Source organism: Callorhinchus milii, unplaced genomic scaffold, assembly GCF_018977255.1.
Source record: "Callorhinchus milii isolate IMCB2004 unplaced genomic scaffold, IMCB_Cmil_1.0 Scaffold4, whole genome shotgun sequence".
NCBI lineage: Eukaryota > Metazoa > Chordata > Chondrichthyes > Chimaeriformes > Callorhinchidae > Callorhinchus > Callorhinchus milii.
In genome coordinates this window covers 60,679,984-60,692,644 of record NW_024704745.1, presented here as the reverse complement: position 1 = coordinate 60,692,644, position 12,661 = coordinate 60,679,984, and the positions used below count along the sequence as shown (strand labels likewise).

General features: G+C 38.4%; 1 protein-coding gene across 1 annotated transcript in view; it reads right to left on the bottom strand.

Moving 5' to 3' along the window:
• Window positions 1-12,661, bottom strand: part of LOC103172583 (neuronal PAS domain-containing protein 2) — an 80,522-nt gene that overhangs the window by 11,268 nt on the left and 56,593 nt on the right. The window contains exons 10-16 of the mRNA XM_007885332.2: window positions 11,913-12,019; window positions 9,650-9,797; window positions 6,772-6,856; window positions 6,370-6,511; window positions 5,953-6,059; window positions 2,127-2,216; window positions 396-554 (exon numbers count right to left, since the gene is read on the bottom strand). Coding sequence (XP_007883523.1) covers window positions 396-554; window positions 2,127-2,216; window positions 5,953-6,059; window positions 6,370-6,511; window positions 6,772-6,856; window positions 9,650-9,797; window positions 11,913-12,019 — 838 coding nt within the window. The remainder of the gene's footprint in view (window positions 1-395; window positions 555-2,126; window positions 2,217-5,952; window positions 6,060-6,369; window positions 6,512-6,771; window positions 6,857-9,649; window positions 9,798-11,912; window positions 12,020-12,661) is intronic.

Below are 12,661 nucleotides of genomic sequence, written 5' to 3'. Positions count from 1 at the left end.
TTCATTTTATTCCACTGATTCTGATGTTTACTTACCATTAGATGGTGTAAGTATGTATACAACTGGGAAACAACAATGTACAACAAACTACAAAGATTTTGCTTTCCACTTTCTATTAAATTTCTCTTAAATTATTTTTCGTCCACAAAATATTACAGTCAATTCACTTTGCTGTACAGATATTCTGTGAAGTGCTTTGAGATGCCTCAATTACATGATACGGTGCTATATTAAATGTAAAGATTATTATTATTAAATTCAGATAGTTACTCGTAAAATGTAAACAGTAGATCTAACTTCGACAAAGTCCAACATACTCATCTCCTTTTCAAAACTACTGTTGTTACTTGTTTATGTGATGGTGACTTTGAGGATGTAGTTCACTGTACACTTACCTGTAGATTTGAGTCATCTACCATGCACAGTTGTTCCTGGATTTTATGTAGTTCTTCTTGCTGCCACGTGATGTTTGCCTGAAGAATGCGTGTGCGTTGCTCAAGCTGATCTTTGAGAGACTGAATCATGTCAAGCTGCGTTGAAAAATGATATGCTGGCTGAAATCCATAAATATGCAAATCAATTTATAAATAACGCTTCCTATTGGATTCATATAAAATTGGTATTGACGACGATGTGTAAAAGGGCCATGACTAATCTAATTAAAGTTATTGGGGCTGCGCTTTTTTTGAGCCAGAAAATTCAATTCACAACCATTCCAATATCACCATCATTATAATAATAATAATAATAATAATCCTTGCATTTGATATAGCGCTTTTCACGTCGGGAGGACGTCCCAAAGCGCTTCACAGAATATACTGTAAAGTGAGTTGACTGCACATTTGTGGGCGAACGCGGCAGCCAATTGCGCACAGCAATGTCTCACAAACAGTCATAGATTGAAAAATGACCAATTTAATTATTGTTTTTGGTTTTGGAGGGATTATTATTAGGCGTGTGGAGTAAGGAAACTTGCCCAAGGTTTCGCCCTCTGCCTGGAATTGAACTCAGGTCTCTCGCTTGCAAAGCGAGTGCTCTAACCACTGAGCTACAGGACTCCACCATTTTCTGTCCACTTGGGAGGGATAGGTCCTGGGATCTCCCTGGAATTGAACTTGCTCCAAGAAGACATCCAGGGATAGCCAAGCAGGTTTATAATAATCCAATGACTAATCTATGCCAATTGAAAGCATAGATATGCAAGTCAAAGCCCTGATATATAAGGCTGGACAAGTACCATTGCATTGTGTGTCAGCCTGGTGCAGTGGTAACACTCTCGCCTCTGAGTCAGAAGGTTGTGGATTCAAGCTTGGGACTTGGAATCACATAATCTAAGCTGACACTCCAATGCAGTGCTGGGAGTATGCTACATTGTCAGAGGTGCCATCCTTTGGATGAGACATAAAACAGAGGTCCCATTTGCTTGTTCAGGTGGATGTTAAAGGTCCCATAACACTATTTGAAAAAAGAAAGAAGTTTTTCCTGGTGACCTGGACAGCAAATCCCCCAAATAAAATTGGTCACTCACTCCATGGCTGTTTGTGGAACATTGCTGTGGGCAAAACTGGCTGCCGCGCTTCACCCACAGTATAGCCTATGAAGCGCTTTGAGACGTCTCGATGATGTGTTAAGGCGCTATATCAAATGCAAAGATTATTATTATTATTATTTATCACTGTTTCATACTAGGTAAACAAAAGTGTGTGGAGTAAGGATTATTATTATGGTTGTGATTCGTTAATTATTCTATTGGTGAGAGAATGGACAAAGATGTATGCCAATGATTTCCCCCCGGGGGAAGTTTGTGATCTCAGTGAAGGAATAATAGGCAAGAGGCACATCCAATAAGGTTGAGTCACCGTGGGCTAGTGGCACACCTCTGACTATCTGAAAAATGGGAGTAAGTCATTTATCCACCCTCTCAGTTGAGGATTTCAGGAAGATAAAAAAAATTAACAATAAGGCAAAACAAAAATACATTTAAAATAACTAGCGAAAAATGAAGTAGTTATTTTGAATGCTTTGTTAACAATTGAGCATCAGCCTGGTGGGAGTTAATGACATGTGGAGTTAAGGAAAGGGAACAAAATACAGTCACACAATTAACTGAAATATATGGTTCTAACCTGTGCTATTGATACAGGCTGACTGGTCATAGTCGGCTGGGGCAACAACTGCTGGGAAAGTAGATCAACAGATGGCTGTGATAGTGAAGGCTGGGTAAAGACCACAGGATACAATAACATATTGCTGTTCATTGTAAAAATACAAGAGTAGACCAAAACAGATACATTCAAACAAAATACTAACACATTCTACCCTTTGTATCAAATTGTATTATAGGTTTTGTGGATAGCTGAGGGATAAGCAAGTAAATGAGATTAAGCAAGTAATTTACACAAAGTCTTTGGAAATGAAAATTCTACTGCAGAGGTCTGCAGTACAGCATACTATAAATGGAGTATAACAACGCACCTATAACTTTAAAAATTTTTTACACAAACAAAGATTTGTTCCAGTAGCATATCCTGCGATACTAAAAAAAACTTGTCTAATGTCCCAAGCTCTATTGAGGCCTTGAACTAGTAAAACTAAACATGCTCATTTTCGGCTCATAAATGAACAACCTAACAATTTCCTTCCACTCTTTGTGCAACTACCAGCACATGCTTAATACAACTACCAGTGGCATGTTAAACATAATTCAGTATCACATTCAGAGATGTACATTTCATTCTACATTTTCACTTATTGCTAATGTAGATCTTGAAATCCAGTGGTATGGTTTTTCAAATACGTATATGTTACAATCCAGAAATAGCAGGTAGAAGGTTAAGGGGATCCCTGATAATTTTTACCACTATATGTTTTCAACTTTCCAGGAAATAAAGATTAGATTCTCAGAAAATACACAAATTGCAAATACTAAGAGAATACTAAAATTATTTTAGTATTTAAGAGAAAACTCGATGCATCCATAAGGGAGGCGAGATGGAGGCTCAAGTGGACAATAAACACCAGCACAGTCTGATTTGGCTGAATGGTCTATTTCCTTGCTGTATCATTTTATGTAACTTTATACATTAGAATATATTAGAATACATTACAATATACTGCACAGAAACAGGCCATTTGGCCCAACTGGTCTATGCCGGTGTTTATGCTCCACATGAGTCTCCTGTCCTTCCTCAACTAAGCCTTCTAACATAACCTTCTATTCCCTTATGTACCTATCTAGCTTTCCCTTAAATACATCTATGCTATTTGCCTCAACAACTTCTTGTGGTAGCAAGTTCCACATTCCCACTAATCTCTGTGTGAAGAAATTTCTTCTAACTTCCCTATTTGATCTATTTGTGACTAATTTATATTGATGGCCCCTGGTTTTGGTCTCCCCCACAAGTGGAAACATCTTCCCTATGTCTACCCTATCAAAACCTTTCATCATTTTGAAGACCTCTATCCGGTCACCCCTTACCCTCCTCTTTTCAAGAAAAAAGAGTCCAAGTACGTTCAGCCTTTCCTGATAGGTATAACCTCTCAGTTCTGGGATCATCCTTGTGAATCTCCTTTGTACCCTCTCCAGTGCCTCTACATCCTTTCTATAATGTGGGGACCAGAACTGCACACAGTATTCTAAGTGTGGTCTAACCAAAGTTTCTATAGCAGTTTACCATAACTTCCCTGCTTTTCATTTCTATTCCTCTAGAAATGAGCCCCAATGCCTGGTTTGCTTTTTTTATGGCCTTATTAACCTGCGTTGCTACTTTTAGTGAACTGTGTATGTGTATCCCTAGGTCCCTTTGCTTCTCTACCCATTTAGGTTTTTATTTTCCAGGATGTGTGTGATTTCCTTATTCCTTCTACCATAATGTACCACCTCACACTTTTCTACATTGAAATGCATTTGCCATTTAAATGCCCACTCAGCAAGTTTATTAATTCTTAGTAATTTGTTGCAGTCCTCCTCTGTATTAATTACTCCCCAATTTGGTGTTGTGTGCAAATTTTGAAATTGTGCTGCTGATTCCCGAAACCAAATCATTAATGTATATTGGGAACAATAGTGGTTCTAATACCGATCGTTGTGGAACATCACTGCCCACCCCCTGCCAGGCTGAGTAGCTACCCTTTACCCCTACTCTCTGTTTTCTGTTTTGTAGCCAGCTTGCTATCCATTCTGCTATTTTTCCCCTGATTCCATATGCTCTGAAATTAAATTCATTAGTCTATTATGTGGTACCTTATCGAACACCTTATGGAAATCTAAATATATTACATCTATCACATTACCCTTGTCTACTCTTTCTGTTACCCTTCAAAGAATTCAATGAGGTTGGTTAAGCATGATCTTCCTTTTTGAAATCCGTGCTGACTATTCTTTATTATGTTTTCCGTTTCTAGATGTTGTTCTATTATCTCCTTCAGTAAGGATTTCATTACCTTTCCTACCACCAATGTTAATCTGACAGGTCTATTGTTCCCTGGACTTGTTCTATTTCCTTTTTAATATAGGTATAACATAAGCTATCCTCCAGTTCTCTGGCACTACTCGCTTTTCTAATGAGTTATTATATATGTGTAATAGTGCCTCTGCTATCTCTTCCCTCGATTCTTTTAATATATGCAGATGCAATCCATCTGGACCAGAGATTTTATCCTCTCTGAATTTTGTTAGTTTTTTGATTATATCTCCCCTTTTGTACCTTAAATGTATTTATATTATTTTCAATCTCTTCTTCTAATTTAGTTTTAATTCCTCTTCCTAATTTTAGCCATGTGTTAACTTTCCTAATCTGTTTCCCCCTATTCCAATTCGCACATGGCTCAGGTAATAATCCAGAGATTATTACTCTCGAGGTCCTGTCTTTAATTTAGCTCCTAACTCCTGAAACTCCCTCTGCAGGACCTCCTCCCTGTTTTTTCCAATGTCGTTTGTCCCAACACGGACCGCGACAACTGGATCTGCCCCCTCCCTTTCCAAATTCCTCTTCAGCTGCTTCGAGATGTCCCTTACCCTGGCACCAGGTAGACAACACACCCTTCAGGCCTCTTTCTTGGCTACAGAGGATGCTATCTATTACCCCTAAGAATTGAATCCCGTATCACAATTACATTTCTATGCTGCTCTTCCCCGCTTCGGACAGCCTTCTGCTCCACTGTGCCTTGGTCTGCATTGTGGCTGTCTTTCACACAGTCATTCTCCTTGTGCTCACAGGAATCAAGTGCCTCATACCTGTTGGACAGGACCAGTGTCTGTGAGACCTCCTTCTCTTCCTCTCCGAGGTTCCCACTACTCTGTTCACTGACAGTAGCACCCTCCCCTTCCTGTAGTTTCCTATGGGGTGTGACCAGGATAAAATTATCCAGAAATTCTTCCCCCTTCCTTATTTCTCAGAGTGTGTCTAACTTACACTCCAGCTCAATGATTCTGAGCCAGAGTGGTCAAGCCAGAGACATTTCCTGCAGAAGTGATAGTCCACTACGCATGGACTTTTGGTTGTATGCATGTATACTTCTTTATTAGGGAAAAGTTTTACTGCAGCTCCAGTAGTCTGGAGTCTCAGTCATAGTCTTCATTGTACAACAGTGCTAGAGAGGGAGCTGAGCTTTTCAAGCCCAGTATAGAAGAGAACAGTTAACAAACTATAAACTGCAAAGATGGCCATAAAATCATTATCGGCATTTGCCACAAGATATCACAGCATTGCAATATATTATTTAGAAATAAATTTCTTCCCCTTCACTCACCAAAACAATCATTTTAATTTCAATGTAATTAATTACATTTAATAATTTTATTGCCTGAATTAATGCGCTTCCTAGTACCACTAATTGAGCCAGGACCAGAAAAGCATTCGGAGATGATAACCTATGTGAAGAGTGCTGTGTAAACCCAAGTTGTTGTAATTTGTCAATGGGTAATGTTGATGAACAGTATTAAACTCCTACCTGGTTTGAGGCAGGTTGATGCTGTGGTGTTGCTATATCTTGTTGCGCTGATGGTGTAGATTGTAGAGATGGAGCACCAGATTCTGAAAGCAGTTTACTTGGAGTTGCTGTGAATGAGATTACAAACAACATTTAACTTATACAAAAAAAAACTTTTTGACATGTGGAAACCATTACCATATTTAGGAGTATCGAAACTAAAGTACCGAGACTTCCACCAGTTTTATAAAAACATAGAATTTCTAAATAAATTGCTTCAGAGTAACAATTAATTTTTTTATTAGTGAAAACATTATATATCGGAAAAACCTATCGAAACTCAAATATTTATGCTATAGATTGATATTGGTAGTGGTAACCAAGGTCGAAGAAAAGATCTGCCCCATTAAAGTCTCAAACAGTGAAAGAGTCACATACATGGTGATTCAGACACGGAGGTGTGAAAGGACTTGTGTGAACTCTGAGATGATAAAGATGGTGTTGGGCTGCCACGCAGCACTGGTGCATCTACTTCAAATGTGCTAAAATGTTGTTGAGTATCAAGCCTCAAGTCATGGCCCTGTGGAGAATATCAGCAGATGAATATGAAATAGAGGCAGCAGTTCATGCCTCCTGTTATGGCTGTAGCAGTATCTGACAATAATGTTAACAGGTAATAATGTATTACGTGCTTTTTATATAATAGCGGTATTAATAATATTAAAGATATGAAAAATGTAGAATAAAGAGAAACTGGATTACATTTTCAATATTTCTGATCAAAATATGCAAGTTACAATGCATCACAATTGTGCCATATTTGGCTGATTTTGTTAATACCTTGAGTGTTGAAGAACCAACAATCTCGGCAGCAGAATCATCCAAGTCGTTTTCTTGTCGTCGCTGGGCTCGAACCTCTGCATAGCTATAGCAGTTTTAAAAAGGAAGTTTTTTTTAAAAAAAACAGAAATAAGGAAACTTGAAGTTTACTTATGCAATCGTAGAAATAACTGCATAAAAGGTCATTAGGCCCATTGAGCCCCTGCTGGTCCAAGATCCTCCACTGGAGTTAACTATTCTAATCCCACTTCTTTTGTGTTTTTTGTACCTTTATAAGGCATGTGGATCACTGGGACACTTTTAAGTAACATTTTATTATCGTCATACAAGTTATAGATTGGCCCAGGATCTCCAGTGAGATTTAGCACCTATTTTCGCAGCAAGAAGTCCAGAACGCTTCATTAGGATTGTCCCACACTCAATCTGTTTCAAAATCAAAAATGCTGCAAATTAACATCAAGTCAATTCAAAAATTAAGTTAAAAAATTATTTAATTTACAAGGAATTGNAAAAAAAATCTGCATTCACCTTAGATTTCTTTTTCTGATATTCAGCAGCAAAGTTTTTTTTTGAAACAAATGCAGCCTTTGGCTAGAGTGTGGGATGGCACCATTGCACATCAATGCAGAATACAGCTTTGGTTCTGTTTTGTATTACTGATTTCAGCCATGTTGTTGCTGATCACAAATAGCAGATAATTCAAAGGCTCTTGTGCAGTAAATTAAGTTTCAATGCACAAAAGCTTCAATTGTTAATTAAAATTATGATTTTTTTAAAAAAGTCAAAAACTTGAATTTTCCCACTTCGTTCAATATCTCTTATAGCTTTCAGGATTACTGATGTGCAATTCAGTTTATCGTGCAGCCAGTAACTGCTTCCTAGAATATTAGCTACTCATTCTTTTACCAGTAGAGGGTGTACTGTAAAAATAAATTGACCAAAAAGGATCAACAAGATTACATTTACAAAAAACCCTAATGCTCCTGAAACAGATGTTGTACTTCATTTCCCTAAATACTTTTTATACTTTTAGCATTATTTATCAAATACCTCAAGGCATTTTTTGTCAAATCAAAACATGTGATCTGTGAACCCAACAAACAGACCCCCACACCCCACCCCCCAACTTATTAGGATGAACACATCATGTACGATCTTTGGTCTAGTTGCAGAATTCACAAAAGGATAGCAAATCCAAAAAATTGTTCAGACCATCCCTCTGGATCTCCGTGTAGTTGCCGCCCTCGTGAATGCCTGAACCCAGATTGGCAAATAAACCAAGTTCCATAAGTGATGAAGCTTAAGTTGGGGAGGCATTTAAAATTCCCCCTAGTATACTGGAACTCTTATTACATTCAATGTGCTCAATTTTTTATTTATTCGGGTCAACCGGGTGTCTGACATTTGCGGAAACCTATTACCGTGCTTAAGAGTATCCAAACCAAATGGAGAATTCCATGCATTCCAGCTACACATGGAAATTGAAGAGATAGATTGTTGGAATGGAATGCGCACTCTCGCCCTGGAGGGACGTATCCTGCTTACCTAATTCCCGGAAACTATTAGGCGCAGGTTGGCAAGAGACAAGGCTTGGGGAGCCCAGAGTGTGCGTTGGGGTAACTGCTGGAATCTAACCAGCTAAAACCGCATAACTTGCCAATGATATCGCTGTCTGGTAAGCTCAATTTATAAGAAAAACAAAATACCCCAAAAAGAGTCAACTATGACATGCTGAACAATAATGCCTCTCACAAGAAGTGCCTATATACTATATCGTGCTTTCCCCCCAAATGCACTACACCAATTTAGCTAAATCAAACCATACTTTAAAGATGGTATTTCCAAATGATATTGATAAGTCAGCAAATATTTTCTATTTTAAATTGTCTTATTACAAAATAATTAACAAAGCTGAAAGAAATTATCTTTATGGATACAACAACAGCTTGCATTTAAATAGCACCCTTCACACAGGTAGCATCTCAAAATTAATAATAATAATCTTTGCATTTGATATAGTGCTTTTTCAAATCTTCGAGACGTCTCAAAGCATTTCAGAGAGTATACTGTAAAATGAATTGACTGTATATTTTGTGGGTGAAACGCTGCAGCCAATTGCGCACAGCAGTGCCCCACAAACAGTCGTGGATTGAGTGACCAATTTATATTTTTCCTTAACTTTTAACAGTGGTGTGGTCTGATACTGAGCTGGAAAGAGAGGGTAGGTGACCGAAGGCATGATCGAAGAGGAAAGTCTTCAGGTGTGATTTGCAAACGAGCAAAGAGAGGGCAAGGCTGAGGGATTGAGTCAGGGAGTTCCAGAGAATTGGGGTATAGTGGCTGAAAGCACGTCCACCAATGGTGCAGCGGAGGGGACAAGGCATGTGCTTAAGACCTGAGCCAGTTGAGCAAAGGCTGTGGAGTGGGGTGTGAGCAGTGATGGGGGGTGAAGGATTTGAAAGTGAAAATCTTAAAATCGATCCTTTCTGGAACGGAGTTAGTGGAGCCTAAGAAGAACTGAGGTGATAGAGATGTGGAGCCTGGTATGGGTGAGGACACAGTAGCAGAGATTTATATCATTTGGACTCTGTTTATAGTAGAAATGGGGAGACCAGCGAGGAGTGCATTGGAAAAAAAATCAAGGTAGGAGGTGATGAAAGCATGAATAAAGATTTCAGCAGCGTTTGAAGTAAGATAGGGTTGAAGGTGGGCGATGTGGCAAAGGTGGAAGAAGGCATGTTGAGAGCAATGTGAGAGTGTATTTGTTGTGCAATTTAAACCTTCACAATTTAGTGATAACAATTAATTGAGCTATTTCTGTGAATTTTAATGGAATAAATGAATGAGACAATAAACAAAATACATATATTTTTCATACCTCACTAAACTGTGTGTGCACACAATGAACTCTGGTTTAGAGTTCCATTGGTGATAGGTAATGTAGTAGTGGGTTTGAAGCCAGATCCACTGTTGTCCTTTCGTCAGGAACCGGTAACAGCAGGACTTTCCTTTACCAAACTGCATTACTGTAGAAATGAAAAAGCATCCATCATGTTTTCATAAAAAATGTATGCAAATAGAAGACACAGTTTTATAATTCAACACAATCACTTAACAAACCTCACTTTGGGTCGCTGGAAGAATTTAGCCTAGCAATGAAAAAATAACACATGCTTAAAATTTCAAGAAACAAAAAATATTACTGTAATATATTACAAAAATATTTTAATAAAAGCTGACATTGCATTTCTTTAGCCTTTCCTAGTTTCCCTTTTATTTCCACTATGTCAACTTTGATTTCATATTATTTCTTCCTTACGCTGTCTAATTCTGATTTACTTAGTTTGTGTTTAGAATCAAATTGACATCTTCCTGTCCCTGGTTAGACCTAACCTTCATTTCTGAGCTGGTGCCCACATTTTAGTAATCTGACTCCAAAAGCTGCTTCTTCATTGCAATTTAATTTGGTCATGTCAGTAAAATGACCAAATCAAACTTTGATGATATTTGTAAAGTGACTCAGAATCTTTAAGCATCCAATGAGTTTTCCCATTGACAGACTAGGCCAGTAAGCGCTTTCAAAGTGAATTATCTCATCGGTGGCATTTATGGATTAAGATGGATTTATTGTGAATATTGCAGGCAATATTAGACAATATGCACTGCAGTATCTCATTTGCTTCATGCTGTTTGTTTCACGTCGCCCACGCTATCTGCCGCACTGCTGGTAAGTGGGCTTTCAGTAATTCTGCTCCCATTCTCTGGAACTCCATTCTGGAGTCTTTTCAACTCACCCTCTCCCGCCCCACTTTTAAGGTCTCAAAACATCCTCTTTGACCACCCTTTCAGGCATCTTTCCCCTCCTCACCCTCTTAAGCTCCCACCACCTGGCTCAGGTGTTCACCCAGCAGTGTACTTTTTTTTCATGTTCTCTCAATGTGAAAAGTTCTATATGAATGTAAGTTGTATTGTATTTGTGACTTCTGTTTGTGCCAGAAATACACAAATTGGTAATAAATTTGCTTTTTAAAACCCTCAACAATTACAAACATCTCCAAAAGCTGTTTTGAGGCATTCTTTGGCTTTCTGACCTTTTCTCAGCCTTTAAGTCTTTTAAAATAATGTAGACCATTTTATCTGTTAGCTGTTTTATCTTGTACTGAACAGTAGAACCAGAGGACATGGCCTGTGATTGAAGGGGGTAAATTCAGAACAAATCTTCAGAAACACTACTTCAGTGACCAAGCAGTAAACCTATGGAACAGGCTCCCTATGGAGACAATGGAAGCAGAAAATGTTTGTTTCAAGAGCAAGTTAGACAGATTTCTGCTAGAAAATAATATCTTGGGATACAGTGTATAGTTTGGGACATGACATGTCAAACGACTGCCAGGATGGTGGAAGGCAAACTAGGTGGACCTTGGTCTTCTTTCGCCTCGCAATTTCTTATGTTCTTAAATATTGTATATTTTACAATGTAGAGCAGCGAAAAGTAAGCATAAGGTAAATCTATTCAAATTGGTCTGTATTTCCAGATCTTTGGAAATTTCAAATCTTACAACAAATTGCAGACTTCATCTGTTCCCATCCTCTAGCTCCCACCTCCAGCACCCAACCAGCATTGTTAAGCACTTTTGACATGAAAGTTGCTATATAAATGTAAATTGCACCGTATTGTGTCCAACATATGGAACACAAATGCAAACAATTCTTTGATTGCTTTTGTAGTTTTAAAAGTGTACTGTTTTTAAGGTTACAGATTTTACCTGCATTACTGACTGATTTGCCCTAAATAATTGGAATCATCAAAGTGTTTTAGAGCAGTGGTGGAGCCAGTGGGGGTCAGGGAGGTTAATGATTCCACTCAATCGCTTCGAGATTGGCCAAAGTTGGCAATATCTGACTCACGTACCTGTACTTTTTCACAATTGGGTTATTGTTTTCATTCCTTTATTGACTAGCTGAATGACTAGTTAATGCTAATCAAATGCTAATCAAAGGCTAGGCATTGCCCACGGCATTGACTGATTGAGTCTGGCAAAGGGATAGAATCAAGTTTGCTAAATCCTTGACCTCCCCCATCCTTCGACCCTAGATCCGCCCCTGTCTTAGAGTCCATTATATTTCTCTATGATACGTACACTGTTCGTGGCACCTTGCAAGCTGATCCAGGTCATCCACGTGGTAATAATCATAACCAGAAGTGCCCAGGACTTCAAAAGGCAAGTAACCTATGATTGGTGGAGCCCTGTGGTTAGAAAAAGTGTGTGATTACAAATAGCAATTAACAGTAGGGTGCACCTGCAAGTAAAAGGGGTGAGGAGAATTGAGGTTACTTTCAACTGGACTTGTAAACAACAGGGTTCATTATACGACAACTCGGAATTGGATCTGGTAAAAATTTCCACAAAGCACAATCTCAGGTATTTCTATGAGCATTGCAGGTATGTAGATGAATTTACAAGGTTAAGGAAAATGTGCACAGGTCTCTTCTGACACTCACACGTACATTTTTGTTTAAAAAGCCTGTTGAAAAAAAGTCAAAACCCAATATTCAAAGCGTTTGAAGCCATTCCATGTTTTTGTTGGCAGTGATTGCCGGATAGTTCAAACAGAGCAGCTCTGCAGCATCTCAAGGCTGCTGTGTCAGAAAGGGCTAAGCAGGACAGGAGTACAAAAACAGATATCCTGTATGTGCAGACTGACAGAACAAAGCACTTTGAGATATCTCAACGACGTTATACGGCGCTATATCAACTGCAAGGATTATTTACATATATTATTATTATATTGTCATTTAAAATGCAGCACCAATACAAAATCACTTTCAGTCTTTTTTTAATATTAGGTAACAAGTCAGTAAGGTATGGCAGCAACAATCTGTAAATGT